General features: G+C 41.4%; 1 protein-coding gene across 1 annotated transcript in view; it reads left to right on the top strand.

Annotated features, from left to right (window-relative positions):
* Window positions 1–17,437, top strand: part of ACSS3 (acyl-CoA synthetase short chain family member 3) — a 124,207-nt gene that overhangs the window by 65,325 nt on the left and 41,445 nt on the right. The window contains exons 9-10 of the mRNA XM_044280551.1: window positions 4,358–4,453; window positions 10,167–10,318. Of these exons, the coding sequence (XP_044136486.1) occupies window positions 4,358–4,453; window positions 10,167–10,318 (248 nt within the window). The remainder of the gene's footprint in view (window positions 1–4,357; window positions 4,454–10,166; window positions 10,319–17,437) is intronic.

Below are 17,437 nucleotides of genomic sequence, written 5' to 3'. Positions count from 1 at the left end.
CTTGGCATCAAAAAAGTGTCACACATCTGGTATCGCGGTACTCAGGAGAAGTTGGGGAATGTGTTTTGGGGTGTCATTTTACATATACCCATGCTGGGTGAGAGAAATATCTTGGCAAAAGACAACTTTTCCCATTTTTTTATACAAAGTTGGCATTTGACCAAGATATTTTTCTCACCCAGCATGGGTATATGTAAAATGACACCCCAAAACACATTGCCCAACTTCTCCTGAGTACGGCGATACCACATGTGTGACACTTTTTTGCAGCCTAGATGCGCAAAGGGGCCCAAATTCCTTTTAGGAGGGCATTTTTAGACATTTGGATCCCAGACTTCTTCTCACACTTTCGGGCCCCTAAAAAGCCAGGGCAGTATAAATACCCCACATGTGACCCCACTTTGGAAAGAAGACACCCCAAGGTATTCAATGAGGGGCATGGCGAGTTCCTAGAATTTTTTTTTTTTTGCATAAGTTAGCGGATATTGATTTTTTTTGTTTTTTTCTCACAAAGTCTCACTTTCCGCTAACTTAGGACAAAAATTTCAATCTTTCATGGACTCAATATGCCCCTCACGGAATACCTTGGGGTGTCTTCTTTCCGAAATGGGGTCACATGTGGGGTATTTATACTGCCCTGGCTTTTTAGGGGCCCTAAAGCGTGAGAAGAAGTCTGGAATATAAATGTCTAAAAATGACCGGTGAAATCCAAAAGGTGCACTTTGGAATATGTGCCCCTTTGCCCACCTTGGCAGCAAAAAAGTGTGACACATCTGGTATCGCCGTACTAAGGAGAAGTTGGGGAATGTGTTTTGGGGTGTCATTTTACATATACCCATGCTGGGTGAGAGAAATATCTTGGTCAAATGCCAACTTTGTATAAAAAAATGGGAAAAGTTGTCTTTTGCCAAGATATTTCTCTCACCCAGCATGGGTATATGTAAAATGACACCCCAAAACACATTCCCCAACTTCTCCTGAGTACGGCGATACCAGATGTGTCACACTTTTTTGCTGCCAAGGTGGGCAAAGGGGCACATATTCCAAAGTGCCCCTTTCAGATTTTGCAGGTCATTTTTTACACATTTTGATTGCAAGGTACTTCTCACACATTTGGGCCCCTAAATTGCCAGGGCAGTATAACTACCCCACAAGTGACCCCATTTTGGAAAGAAGACACCCCAAGGTATTCCGTGAGGGGCATGGCGAGTTCCTAGAATTTTTTATTTTTTGTCACAAGTTAGCGGAAAATGATGATTTTTTTTTTTCTCTTTTTTCCTTACAAAGTCTCATATTCCACTAACTTGCGACAAAAAATAAAAAATTCTAGGAACTCGCCATGCCCCTCACGGAATACCTTGGGGTGTCTTCTTTCCAAATTGGGGTCACTTGTGGCGTAGTTATACTGCCCTGGCAATTTAGGGGCCCAAATGTGTGAGAAGTACTTTGCAATCAAAATCTGTAAAAAAATGACCGGTGAAATCCGAAAGGTGCTCTTTGGAATATGTGCCCCTTTGCCCACCTTGGCATCAAAAAAGTGTCACACATCTGGTATCGCCGTACTCAGGAGAAGTTGGGGAATGTGTTTTGGGGTGTCATTTTACATATACCCATGCTGGGTGAGAGAAATATCTTGGCAAAAGACAACTTTTCCCATTTTTTTATACAAAGTTGGCATTTGACCAAGATATTTTTCTCACCCAGCATGGGTATATGTAAAATGACACCCCAAAACACATTGCCCAACTTCTCCTGAGTACGGCGATACCACATGTGTGACACTTTTTTGCAGCCTAGATGCGCAAAGGGGCCCAAATTCCTTTTAGGAGGGCATTTTTAGACATTTGGATCCCAGACTTCTTCTCACACTTTCGGGCCCCTAAAAAGCCAGGGCAGTATAAATACCCCACATGTGACCCCACTTTGGAAAGAAGACACCCCAAGGTATTCAATGAGGGGCATGGCGAGTTCCTAGAATTTTTTTTTTTTTGCATAAGTTAGCGGATATTGATTTTTTTTTGTTTTTTTCTCACAAAGTCTCACTTTCCGCTAACTTAGGACAAAAATTTCAATCTTTCATGGACTCAATATGCCCCTCACGGAATACCTTGGGGTGTCTTCTTTCCGAAATGGGGTCACATGTGGGGTATTTATACTGCCCTGGCTTTTTAGGGGCCCTAAAGCGTGAGAAGAAGTCTGGAATATAAATGTCTAAAAATGTTTACGCATTTAGATTCCGTGAGGGGTATGGTGCGTCCATGTGAGATTTTATTTTTTGACACAAGTTAGTGGAATATGAGACTTAGTAAGAAAAAACAAAAACAAAAACAAACAAAAAATTTCCGCTAACTTGTGCCAAAAAAAATGTCTGAATGGAGCCTTACCAGGGGGGGGTGATCAATGACAGGGGGGTGATCAATGACAGGGGGGTGATCACCCATATAGACTCCCTGATCACCCCCCTGTCATTGATCACCCCCCCTGTAAGGCTCCATTCAGACATCCGCATGATTTTTTACGGATCCATGGATACATGGATCGGATCCACAAAACACATGCGGACGTCTGAATGGAGCCTTACAGGGGGGTGATCAATGACAGGGGGTGATCAGGGTAATCAGGGTGATCACCCCCCTGTCACTGATCACCCCCCCTGTAAGGCTCCATTCAGACATCCGCATGATTTTTTACGGATCCATGGATACATGTATCGGATCCACAGAACGCATGCGGACGTCTGAATGGAGCCTTACAGGGGGGTTATCAATGACAGGGGGTGATCAGGGTAATCAGGGTGATCACTCCCCTGTCACTGATCACCCCCCCTGTAAGGCTCCATTCAGACATCCAGCATGATTTTTTACGGATCCATGGATACATGTATCGGATCCACAGAACGCATGCGGACGTCTGAATGGAGCCTTACAGGGGGGTTATCAATGACAGGGGGTGATCAGGGTAATCAGGGTGATCACCCCCCTGTCACTGATCACCCCCCCTGTAAGGCTCCATTCAGACATCCGCATGATTTTTTACGGATCCATGGATACATGTATCGGATCCACAGAACGCATGCGGACGTCTGAATGGAGCCTTACAGGGGGGTTATCAATGACAGGGGGTGATCAGGGTAATCAGGGTGATCACCCCCCTGTCACTGATCACCCCCCCTGTAAGGCTCCATTCAGACATCCGCATGATTTTTTACGGATCCATGGATACATGTATCGGATCCACAGAACGCATGCGGACGTCTGAATGGAGCCTTACAGGGGGGTTATCAATGACAGGGGGTGATCAGGGTAATCAGGGTGATCACCCCCCTGTCACTGATCACCCCCCCTGTAAGGCTCCATTCAGACATCCGCATGATTTTTTACCGATCCATGGATACATGTATCGGATCCACAGAACGCATGCGGACGTCTGAATGGAGCCTTACAGGGGGGTTATCAATGACAGGGGGTGATCAGGGTAATCAGGGTGATCACACCCCTGTCACTGATCACCCCCCCTGTAAGGCTCCATTCAGACAACCGCATGATTTTTTACGGATCCATGGATACATGGATCGGATCCACAAAACGCATGCGGACGTCTGAATGGAGCCTTACAGGGGGGTGATCAGGGAGTGTATATGGGTGATCACCCGCCTGTCATTGATCACCCCCCTGTAAGGCTCCATTCAGACGTCCGTATGCTTTTTGCGGATCCGATCCATGTATCCGTGGATCCGTAAAAATCATACGGACGTCTGAACGGAGCCTGACAGGGGGGTGATCAATGACAGGGCGGTGATCAATGACAGGGGGGTGATCAGGGAGTTTATATGGGGTGATCATGGGTGATCAGGGGTTTATAAGGGGTTAATAAGTGACGGGGGGGGGGTGTAGTGTAGTGTAGTGTAGTGTGGTGTTTGGTGCGACTGTACTGACCTACCTGAGTCCTCTGGTGGTCGATCCTAACAAAGGGGACCACCAGAGGACCAGGTAGGAGGTATATTAGACGCTGTTATGAAAACAGCGTCTAATATACCTGTTAGGGGTTAAAAAATTCGGATCTCCAGCCTGCCAGCGAGCGATCGCCGCTGGCAGGCTGGAGATCCACTCGCTTACCTTCCGTTCCTGTGAGCGCGCGCGCTTGTGTGCGCGCGTTCACAGGAAATCTCGCGTCTCGCGAGATGACGCATATATGCGTGACTGTGCGCCAGCCTGCCACCTCCGGAACGCACATGTGCGTTAGGTGGTCCGGAGGTGGTTAAAAAGTGTCATCCCCACTTTCAGTTACTTGATGAGGATACGTCACTTGATTAAGAATGTCTAAAATTTACAAGTATTTTCCTAACATGTCTTTATAGGTATGGTGGGCAGCCTCTGATTTAGGCTGGGTTGTCGGACACTCATATATTTGCTATGGACCGTTAATGCATGGCAACACATCTGTGTTGTATGAGGTAAGACTATTTTAGAACAAAAGTATCTGTAGAAGTTCAATCACGGGTAAAGTTAAACAAATTCTATAAAAATCTTTGATTTTCTTGTTAAGCATTAGATGACACAACTTCATCGCCCTCACTATTTTGGTGTATTTCACCTCTTTGAAATGGCTCTTTATTGAGTTTTCTTTTCATGACAACGCTCATGTTGTTCCTAGTTTATTGTATTGTTAAAAATCTTCATAAAAACATAATTGAAAAAAAAATATATATGATGACACAACGTGTGTGTGTGTGTGTTGGTGTACATTTATTTAGGTGTATGTAGGCACAAAATACTGTACAAGTTATAACCTCTAATTCTAAACGGTGTGGTAGCCTCCACAGAGCATTGTGTTTAGAGAAAAATATAGAACGGAGATGTAATAACTGTCCAGAAGTGAGGTTCAAATTAGTTGACATTAGGAAACCACTTATGTAGTTATTAGTCTACAGTATCTGGATAGAAGGTCACACACTCAAAAAGAGAGAACATTATACCAGTTATTAGGCCACTCATAATCCCTTTAAAGGGAACCTGTCACCAGGATTTTGTGTATAGAGCTGAGGACATGGGTAGCTAGATGGCCGCTAGCACATCCACAATATCCCAGTCCCCATAGCTCTGTGTGCTCTTAATGTGTAAAAAAAAAAAGATTTGATACATATGCAAATTAACCTCAGATGAGTCCTGTCCCTGACTCCTCTCACATACAGGACTCATCTCAGGGATAGGACTCATCTTAGGTTAATTTGCGTATGTATCAAATCTTATTTTTTTTTACAAAATAAAAGCACACAGAGCTATGGGGACTGGGTATTGTGGATGTGCTAGCGGCCAACTAGAAACCCATGTCCTCGGCTCTATATACAAAATCCCGGTGACAGGTTCTCCAAGTCGAAAACGCATGCATTTCTTCATTAAAACTTTTTTTGTTTTAGTAATTTGGACTGAATTATTTGATTGTTAAGTTATGCACATTCAGTGGCCATTTCATAAGGAGACCCTTTATGGAGGAAACAAAGTGTTGGACACATTATATAGATCCTAGTCCATGTGGACATGATCACATCCGTCAGCAGCTTCCTCTTCTGGTTCCGATCTCTATTAGATATCTGGATAACAGCTATGTACACCTTCGGAGACATTTTTTTTTTAATAATTGCATTTTACTCATTTTGGGGTAAAAAATTATTTTTTCAACTGGTCTTTATTAAAAATATTGAGCCGTTCTGCCACAAAGAGTTAACTGTCTAGCTGTGTAAATGATACTTTTTACTTTCACTTTGTCATCTAATAACCCATATCTCTAAACTACTAAGAGGTCATAAGCACTTATTTAGGCCACATTCTTATCAGTAAGATAAGGACTGAGCTTTAATGTGTTATAATGTCAGATTAGCTGGCTGACAGAAAAGCGAGAAAATTCAGATCCTCTATTAGAGAATCTCAGATATGTACAGAAAAAAGGGTTCCCTATCAAAGACCAATGTAAAAAAAGATTTTTGGCTCAAAGTGCGTACAATGCAATAATGAAAAAAAATTGCCCCAAGGTATATATGGCCTTTAAAGGGTTTTTCCAAACTCTAAACATGCCCTCAATGCCTGGGCCCCTCATATAGATTATACTTATCCTGCTTCCCGGCATACTTATCATTATCCCCGCACGGCTGCCGCTGCGTCTGCCCATCGTGCATATCAAAACACAGGTGACGTGGATGGCATATCTGCCAACATGCAGTAGCGGCACAGTTAGAACGTAGATAATTTTGGGCTTTTAAGATGTAGTACATTTATTTTTATTTTTTTCTTCAGTTTTTAGTACTTTTTCACTCTCTGTGACAAAACACTAAGGGTACTTTCACACTTGCGTCAGACGATTCCGGCAGTTCCGTCGCCGGCAATCCAGACGCAAATGGATGGCATTTGTCAGACGGATCCGGATGCGGATCCGTTCGACAAATGCAATGAAATACCGGACCCGGTATTTATTTTGTACACAGATTTAAAGGTCTGCACATGCGCAGACCGGAAGAACGGATCCGTCAATGCAGCAATTTCAATGCGCCACTAATACAGTTGAATGGAAATTCTGGCAAGTGTTCAGGACTTTTGCTCGGAGAAAAATTGCTGCATGCAGCGGTATTTTCTCCGTCCAAAAAAACGTAAGAGGGACTGAACTGATGCATCCTGAAGGGAATGCTCTCCATTCAGAATGCATTAGGATAAAACTGATCAGTTTTTTTTCCAGTATTAAGCCCCTGTGACGGAACTCAATACCAGAAAAGAAAAACGCTAGTTTGAAAGTACCCTTAGATGCTTCAATCACTATCACCCGTGGCATCTACGGGGTTAATCAATTCAGATCCGAGTTATCTCCAATCCCAGTCATTGCAGTGGGTATCCAGCTGTATATTACAACTGACACTGTGCCTGAACACGTACAGTACTGCACAGTGAGAGAAGTGCTCCTCTTACCCCATGAGCAGTGCACCCTTTATGTGTGGGATGCATTCGATGGAACGCTCCAGTCTATAAATATGGCCCATGCCAGTTTCGATGATTTTGCATACTGCAGCATTTTCCTGAAGGGTCCCTCTATCGACCTAGATTCTATAAAATGTGTTTCTTTGATATATTCTTCCTTCTTTCTACTTCAAAGATTCTTTAAAATAGATCATTTCTAATTTGGCTTAATCGCCTGCTGCCATGACATAAAACATGAATACTTTCTGAAGCAAGGTAAAACGCTTAATGTTGCTATGGAAACAATGTGCTCCGGTGGTCCAACTCATTGGCGCCTTTGTTTAAGTTAACAAAATAACAATATAAACAGCAATTTGGTGACTAAATATTGTGGGGGAGATTTATGAAACTCTCTAAAAGAAAGACTGTCTCTGTTCCCCATAGCAACCAATCACAGCACAACTTTTATTTTGTGTTCTGCTCTTGGAAAATGAAAGCTGTACTGTGATTGGTTACTATGGGTGACAGACACCTTGTTTAGACTTTCATAAATCTGCTCCCATATAGTCTATTCTTACAGTAGCCGTAAACAAGGACATGTTGTAGAATTGCATTCCAATTGCGCTTAGGGTGCATTCACATGACTGTATTAATTTTTGCGTTCCGCATTTTGCAGATCGGAACGTCCTAAACTATGATAGAAGTGCCTATTCTTGTCTGCAAAACGGACATACATAGGACATGTTCTATCTATTTTGCGGGGCTGTGGCATGGACTTGCATATATGGATAGCACATGTTGTGCTGTCTGCATCTTTTGTGGCCCTATCGAAATGAAAGTGTCCATATCCGATCCACAAAATGGCAGAACAGAGGCGGAAAGAAAAATACGTTTGTGTGAATGGGCCCTTAGCTCCCATTCACACCACCATATGTATTTTGTGGTCCACAAAATGACGATCCGCAAAAAATACAAATGACGTACTTGTGAATTCTGTGTTCTTTATTTTTTTTGCTTGCAAATCCATTGTAACAATGCCTATTCTTGTATACTTTAGTTTTTGCATGTAATTGTAAAATTTAGTATAGCCACTGAATTATTCAATAAAATCCATCTGTATTTCTAAATTCTCTGTCCACCTCAGTGAGATGGACGCACATGCTTTGGTCAATCTTTTACTGCCAGCTGTAGAGAGCTACAGCAGTCTCTGTACAGGGAACTTTACTCCTGGTTTCTGAGGCTTTTAGCTGTGGCTTCCAGATCCAGCTGAGCTGAAGGTGCTCAAGCTGGCCAAGGCAAGGATCGTCCATGAGAGGCGGGCTCCTGCTTCATTCCCCAAGTAAGGGGGTAAACTAGACTCCTCTTTAACTAGACTAAACTCCTCCTCAGAGGGAGAGCTAGAAATAAAAAGAAGGTTGCATTCTAGGTAAAATAGTTCTGCCATTGTTGCCACCATCTGCTGGTGAACCAGGCACATTACATTTGAACATAACAGTTACATGGAAATAGATATGCACATTATGGAAATTAATACATAGAATGACATGAGGTTAGCCATAGGAGATAGTAGCAAGGCGCAAAGGTGGTAACTGCACTCTGGGGGGTTACATATCATCAACATAGACGTGGATTATTTACTGTAAGAGCAGTGAGACTATGGAACTCTCTATCTGAGGAGGTGGTGATCGTTGGTTGATTGATTAGACAAGTTCCAAAAAGGCCTGGATGCCTTTCTTGAATGTAATAATATCACTAAATATGGGTAATAGATTTTTGGTGACCGGTCATCGATCCTGGGATTTATTCTGATTGCCATATATGGAGTCGAAAAGGAATTTTCTCTCTAATATGGGGCAATTGGTGACCACCTCATAGAGGTTTTTTGCATTTCTCAGTATCTCCTCAGATATTACTGACATCCCATATGCACTTTCTGTGATCCTTTTACTTGAGTAAATAAACTGAATGTCAAGGGTGGCTGGATCAGCTAAGATGTCCACTGACCATGTTATGTCTCATTAATGCACATCTCATAGCTGACACAACATCTGCGTGACTGCAATGCTGGGAGTATAAAGATGGTACTGGGAGATACCACTAAGGAAGTATACTGGACAAATCCTGAGCTGGCTGAGATGCCAGCCCACTGCAGTGTCGGGATGTTTCCTCTGATGCCATAGCACAGAAGTTTGACTTAATGCTTGGTGCGGAGCCTTCAGAATCTAGGTCAGCAGAAAAGTAGCAAATAAACTCTGTGCGTTGTGCAGTCATTTTCAAAATTTCAAACCCTTTAATCATTTCCTGTAATTAAAGGGATACTTCCACAACTGTTTGCCGTGCTAAAAGTCCAAAATAAGCAAGACGTTAAAGAGCCATAGGAGTAGATAGAATACATTTTGATAGAAGTATCCTTTTAAAGAGGACCCGTTAGCTCCCCTAACATTTCTGTTTTAGTAAATGCCTGCAATCGCCATAAAATAATAGTGCTAGAGCTGCTTTTCTTAGAACTTTTCTTTGTGCCTTCCCTCTATTATTCCTCATGACATGTAAGAATACATTATGTTGCTAATAAGATGTGTGTCTACACTTTCTGACACTGACAGTGATTTGGCATTGTATAGGAACACGATGATAATGGTAAATGTTACACCCAGTTGCCAACTTAGTCATAAATTTCCAGGAAGAGCAACAGAGGAGCAGCACAATGCAAATTCCTAATAAAATGTGGTGCAGAATTGTTATTTTATTTACACACAATCTCAACTTGAAATGCGTCAGCCACACTGAACTGTGATAATAAACATAACTGATAACATGAAACGTTTCTTCTACACGTGTTTTATCCATTATTTGAACAGACTGCCGGATTACAGCTTTGAATGTGCCCTTGTGTGTGTCATGTGCACCAGATTCAAGACAGGTGTTCTGTCCTGGGGGGTGGTTTCTACTTCGATCTACCCAAAGAATCAAAAGTAAAAACGAGTCCAAGGCAACAAGAACAATTACTGCTATTGCGGACACATAGGCAAAAAATGCAATCTGTTCACCCATAGGTTTTTTTGAGAAAGGCCTGAATGTGAAAACATTGCTGTTCATGCGTATGTGCTCCTCAATGACATAGTAATTGATCATATTGCCTTGGACTTATTTGCAATTTTAAATATGCCTTCTAGAAATTTTACATAACCATGACTACAGTATTTATAGAAAATAAACTGTCCACAGGGAAAGCCAGTGGGAACCCCAGATGCATCGGCATATTTCCGTGTGCTGTCTGAGCATGGAGTAGCTGCCATGTTTACTGCTCCAACTGCAATTCGAGCCATTCGTCAGCAAGACCCAGAAGCTGCCTTAGGAAAGCAATATTCATTGTCGAAGTAAGGCTGATTTCCCTATAGAATTGTTAACAACGTGCTAAGATTTGTGTATGCCTCTACCACAAGTGCTCAATGCCAATGTGTGATGTACTCACGCGTTTCTATACTCTTGTCAGTCAGTGTAACAACCAATAATTTGGTTGGAATCAATTGTTTCAGCGGATACAGCAATTATCATTAATGATTGGAAGGTTAACTATTGTCAACTACTGTGCGACCAGCATTAGTAACACGTTCAAACTGAACTGAGGTCTTCTTAGTAGGGAAATTCAATCATTTGCATGGAGAAAAACCTAATTCTTCTATTTCTATTACTTGAAACGTTGGAGGAGATTTATCAAACTGGTGTAAAGTGGAACTGGCTTAGTTGCCCATAGCAACCAATCAGATTCCACCTTTTCATTATGGTCAGCTCCTTTGGAAAATGAAAGGAGGAATCTCATTGGATGCTATGGGCAACTAAGCCAGTTCTACTTTACACTAGTTTGATAAATCTCCCCCATTTTTTTTTATGCTGGTATTAAAAAAATATTCTGAAGTCACATTAGTGTTGATCGCGAATATTAGCACTTCGAGAATTCGCAAATATCTAGAATATAGTGCTATATCTTCGTAATCGCGAATATTCTAGATTTTTTTTTTTCCAGCAGTACCCATGATCCCTCACTGCTTCTTGCTTGAGGGCCAATGAGAAGGCTGCGATATCTTTGACTTTAGGAGTAGTGTTGATTGCGAATTTTCGTATTGTGAATTTTTATCGCGAATTTCTCAATTGCCGATTTTCGCAATCAAGAAAGTAATGACTGGAGATTACGAATTCGCAAATATATGATGAATATTCACCCAAATATTCATGAAATATTGCAAATTTGAATATTGCCCCTGCTGCTAATCATTGGGACTCTGTTCACATCACATTTGTGTTGTTCGTTTATCTTGCATGACAGGAAAGCTACTGATGTACACGCTAGACATGTCCATAGTGTTGCATTTGCCAGACAGAAGCCAATCATCTTTCATTATGCATTTTTACAATGGATCCCTATGGGTGATGGATGCCACTGTAATGGCATCCGTCAGAGGCATCTGTTTACCGTATACCTCATGGTGTATACGTTAAAGATCTGTCACCACGAAATGCAATTCAGTCTGCAGGCAGCATGTTATAGAGCAGGAGGAGCTGAGCAGATTGATATATAAAGAGGATCTGTCACCATGTAATCTGCAGGAAGCATGTTATAGAGCAGGAGGAGCTGAGCAGATTGATATATAAAGAGGATCTGTCACCATGTAATCTGCAGGAAGCATGTTATAGAGCAGGAGGAGCTGAGCAGATTGATATATAAAGAGGATCTGTCACCATGTAATCTGCAGACAGCATGTTATAGAGCAGGAGGAGCTGAGCAGATTGATATATAAAGAGGATCTGTCACCATGTAATCTGCAGGAAGCATGTTATAGAGCAGGAGGAGCTGAGCAGATTGATATATAAAGAGGATCTGTCACCATGTAATCTGCAAGAAGCATGTTATAGAGCAGGAGGAGCTGAGCAGATTGATATATAAAGAGGATCTGTCACCATGTAATCTGCAGACAGCATGTTATAGAGCAGGAGGAGCTGAGCAGATTGATATATAAAGAGGATCTGTCACCATGTAATCTGCAGGAAGCATGTTATAGAGCAGGAGGAGCTGAGCAGATTGATATATAAAGAGGATCTGTCACCATGTAATCTGCAGGAAGCATGTTATAGAGCAGGAGGAGCTGAGCAGATTGATATAAAAAGAGGTTCTGTCACCATGTAATCTGCAGGAAGCAGGTTGTAGAGAAGGAGGAGCTGAGCAGATTGATTATATATATATATATATATATATATATATATATATATATATATATATATATATATATATATATATTTTAGGAAAAACATTTAGTAAAACGTGTAATTTATATATGTATATCTTTGTTTTTTTCAGATTTCATTGTTCACAGGGGAGGTGTTATCAGTGACGACTATCTATGTATATACACATGCAGCAATTTACTGGTTCAGGCCATGGTTCATCACTTAACAGTTAATGTTATGCTATGATTCACTTCTAAGCATAGGATGCTTACTGAAATGCTAATTGTGCGCTTTCAGTGGTCCAAATGGCTGCACTATGTATTCCAAAAGGCTGTATATGGGCAGCAAATGGTTAACTGGCAGTCCTTAGTAACAGTTGTCGGGTGGTAGGCTGGCCCCACTTTTCCCTGATTAGAGAGTTCCTGGCAAGTCGGCCTAGAATGAGGACGCACATGCTGCTGCTGGTGTGTAAGCAAGACAGGCTGAAGCAGGAGAAAATAATTTTTCTCCAGGGGAACACCATCCCTGTGAGTGACAAGCTGGCAGAAAAGCAACTGTGCTAAGAACCAACCTCTGAGGGAAAGAAGCATTGCATTTTTGCAGAAGATTGGGGACTATACAAAGGGACAGTGCTTAGACAGAGACGTTAAAAGTAACGCACACATACTGCTATAGACTTTACTGCATGTGGTTTAAATTATATTGTTTCTGAGACAGACTGGCCATCCAATCTAGAATTGCACGCTGCAGTTGAGCATTGCAGAGATACATTTAAAAAAAGTCGCACACCTTTGGTCTTTTGCTATCTCTTACACAGAAAATGCTATCAATCACTGATAACACATCCCCCCTGTACAACTATCAGTGACTGACATCTAGCTATGTATACATACTTACACAGAGAATGCTATCAATCGCTGATAACACATCCCCCCTGTACAACTATCAGTGACTGACATCTAGCTATGTATACATACTTACACAGAGAATGCTATCAATCATTGATAACATCTCCCTGGTGTACAACCATCAGTGACTGACCGCTATCTATGTATACACGCTTACACAGAGAATGCTATCAATCACTGTTAACTAGGGATGAGCGAATCGACTGAAACATCTAAAGTCGATTCGCATAAAACTTTGTTCTAATACTCTGTATTGGCGCCGATGAGCTGAAGTTATTGCTTCGCGAAGTCTCGCAAGATTGCTTTGCTCAATAACTTTGTAAATTAATTTGTACTGTAAAAAAAATTGTACCTTGGAACTGAACCTGAGTTCGGGAAATGTTTTTTTTACAGTAAAAATTAATTTATGAAGTTATTGCGCGAAGTCCCGCAAGACTTCGGGAAGCAATAACTTCGGCTCATCGGAGCCAATACATTCTAATACTGTACGGAGCTTCTGCTATCTATGTATACACATTTAGGGCTCATGCACACAACCGTATGCCCTCCGAGACATACGGTCTGTGAGTGGGCCATATGTCCCGGAGTTGCATAGATCGTGCGCATCGGGCCGCCCGCGGGCCTATTGTCCCGCACTCATAATATCATATAAGTGCGGGACAATAGCCCTGCGGGCGGCCCGACATGCACAGCATCATAGTAACCTATGATGCTGTGCACTCCCGGCCGCACGATGTATGCCGCCCGCTCACGGACTGTATGTCTCGGAGGCCTTACACAGAGAATGCTATCAATCACTGATGATACCTCCCTGGTGTACAACTATCAGTTACTGACAGCTATCTATGTATACACACTTACATAGAGAATGATATCAATCACTGCTATCACTTCCCCAGTGTACAACTATCAGTGACTGACAGCTATCTATGTATACACACTTACATAGAGAATGCTATCAATCACCGATAACACCTCCCTGTGCATAACTATCAGTGACTGACAGCTATCTATACATACATACTTACACAGAGAATGCTATCAATCACTGATAACATCTCCCCTGTGTACAACTATTAGTAACTGACAGCTATCTATGTATACACACTTAGACAGAGAATGCTATCAATCACTGATAACACCTTCCCTGTGTACAACTATCACTGACTGACAGTTATCTATGTATACACACTTACACAGAGAATGCTATCACTCACTGATAACACCTTCCCTGTGTACAACTATCAGTGACTGACAGCTATCTATGTATACACACACACAGAGAATGATATCAATCACTGATAACATCTCCCCTGTGTACAACTATTACTGACTGACAGCTATCTATGTATACACACTTACACAGAGAATGATATCAATCACTGATAACATCTCCCCTGTGCACAACTATTAGTGACTGACAGCTATCTATGTATACACACTTACACAGAGAATGCTATCGATCACTAATAACACCTCCCTGTGTACAACTATTAGTAACTGACAGCTATCTATGTATACACACTTAGACAGAATGCTATCAATCACTGATAACACCTTCCCTGTGTACAACTATCAGTGACTGACAGCTATCTATGTATACACATTTACACAGAGAAAGCTATTAATCACTAGAAACACCTACTGTGTAAAAAGTGGTCAGAAATAGATATTCAAGTGTTTAAATCACAAGTTTTACTGAACTTTATCCTGCAAAACTATATATGTATCTGCTCAGCTCCTACTGTTCCATAACATGCTGCAGGTTGTATTTTGTTGTGACAGGTCATCTTTAAATAGAGGCCATAAACCTGATGTGAAAACAGCATTATATAATATAGTACTGTATGGTACATTTTGCTTCCAGATTGTGGATTTAAGTTCTTTCTCAGGTTATAATATCAATTTGCTCTGGGATGACCCCTGTAAGCTGAAAACATTGTGTCCTCCACAAAAACTACCTGGAGAACTAATATTTGTTTCACGATCCTCAAAAATGTCAACTGAAAAGGAGAAAAAATTAAATTGGGTTGTCACACGTCAACAAATGGCATTTATCGTGTAGAGAAAGTTAATACAAGGCACTTACTAATGTATTGTGATTGTCCATATTGTCTCCTTTGCTGGCTTGATTTGTTTTTCCATCGCATTATATACTGCTCATTTCCATGGGTTATGAGTATGACCATCCTGCAATCCAGCTGCGGTGGCCGTGCTTGCCCACAATAGGAAAAGCTGTCCTACGTGCACTCCCACAAACCTAGCCACCTGAGAGGCTGGCACTTTTTCCTATAGTGTGTAAGCACAGCCACTGCTGCTGGATTGCAAGGTGGCCGTAACCCCTGAATACGAGCAGTGTATAATGTGATGGAAAAATGAATCCAGCCAGCAAAGGAGGCAATATGGACAATCACAATACATTAGTAAGTGTCTTATATTAACTTGGTCTACACATTAAATAGCATTTGCTGAAGTCCAACAACCCTTTTAAACAGAAATAAACAGGTAACTAATACAGAAGCAGAAGTTCTTACCATATAATTGTCAGAAATAGCTACTGGAAGCTTTCTATATAGAGGATAAGGGCTTCTTTAGGGTCCTGTACAGTATACACATGGCAAATGAAAAATATGACAAAGCCGCCTCACTTGGTGTCCAAAGGAGCAGCTAATGTTGGCAGAGGTAAAGATCAGTACAGGACATGTAGTACCACTCTGTACTCTACAGAGGCGCTACTAGACAGAAAATCACTGCATACCCCAGGTGGTGTTCCAGTGTAATGCCATGTGTTGCAGACTGGCAGTGTCGGGGGCATTGTATGCGGAATGTGGTCTACAGTGGTAGTAAAAGCGTTATAACCAGAGGCCACTGTATTTGTTTTTTCTCTGAATTTGAAAAAAAAATTGAGTATGATATAAAATAAATGGGTCCATCAAAATAGAAAAGGTGGAGAGGGTTATCACAGCTAAATGTGCATGTATAAAATTGTATCTTTTTTGTTTTATATTATATTTATAAATATATATAAATATATTCGACTGCAACATTACAATGAGATATGCACACTTTATTTTGGTGGAGAGAGTGCTCCTTTTGCTTCTTTAGAGTGGGAGGACATGAAAAAAGGGCAAAGGTACTTCCAGCCAGGGGGAGAAGCCGTGGCGGCTCCCTGTTAGAGCTGTGACACTGGTATGGGCATGTGCCATGTGTTTTCATGTGCTGGGCAGTAGGACCAAAGCCTTATAGCAAGAAAATTAGTGGCCAGATAGCCTAGGATTTGTTTTGTGTTGCTGATGTGACTTATTTTTTTGCATGAGAAGAGAATAGCGCTTGTGAACAAAAAACCCTTGTGTTGGTGCAGAGTTAATGGTCCCTTGAGACAGTCTTACCCTGGAGTGATCCTGTGAGCTGTTTCCTCACTGAGAATGTTACATTATATACAGCAGAGCATCTAAATTATTATTAGAAAACCGAAAGAATATCCTTTCTCTGCTAAAGCTGAGAAGGTACTTGCCGTTCCAGTACTTGATGAAGCGTCTTAACTGTGGAATGAACCTACTCTGATTAAAAATGGAGACATCCTTAGCTAAATATATGTTAATGTGCTGTTTGGTTAGGGAATTGCTTAATAATTTTATCCTTGCCATGAATGAACGTTTGCCCTTTAGGAACATGTTGACTCGCGCTGAAAGGCAAGATTTCTATATAAAGCTTCATATATGTTGATGTCTGCTTAATTACAGAGTTAGAGGACTCTTCATCACTAATCAGCAGAGACACATGACTGCTACAAGCTCGCTCGCAGCAGGACTGTGCAAATTCTCTGATGAAAACTATACAGTGATTCATTCTTGCATCGTTTAGATCTCATATCATTAGAGACATCCCAGGAGGAGACATTGCGGGACAGACAGATAGAAAAATCATAATTAAGTTGCTTTTGTCTTGATATCTTAAATATAGTATAAAGTTTACTACAATTATAACAGCAAAAAGACAACTGTACTTCACATTTATGTCTTAAGTGAAGCTTCACCTAAGTGACGGTAGCTTTATAGTCAGTATTGTATTTCATATTCATTAATTTCTGTGGGAATGAAGCAAAGCTAACTAGTTGCTAGGCAAGCTTCTCCTGTCCTTGTTTAGTACCTTAAGTACCCAAGGGTGTACTGTTTGAAGTGGAGGTGAGTTTACATGACTCGTTAATACCCCTGAAATGCCTGTCCTGAATATGAACATGAATATTCAGGGCATAATATTGTGTGTTATGTAACCAAGCATGAAACCGTTGCCAGCCTGAGGGGTCCGAGGTTTATTTGAAAGCTCTGAATCCTCTGCCTTTCACCCTAGAGAATAGAATGATAA

The sequence above is a fragment of the Bufo gargarizans genome, chromosome 2 (genome assembly GCF_014858855.1).
Source record: "Bufo gargarizans isolate SCDJY-AF-19 chromosome 2, ASM1485885v1, whole genome shotgun sequence".
NCBI lineage: Eukaryota > Metazoa > Chordata > Amphibia > Anura > Bufonidae > Bufo > Bufo gargarizans.
Note: the sequence above shows the minus strand (reverse complement) of the source record. Positions and strands in the feature narration are given on the sequence as shown.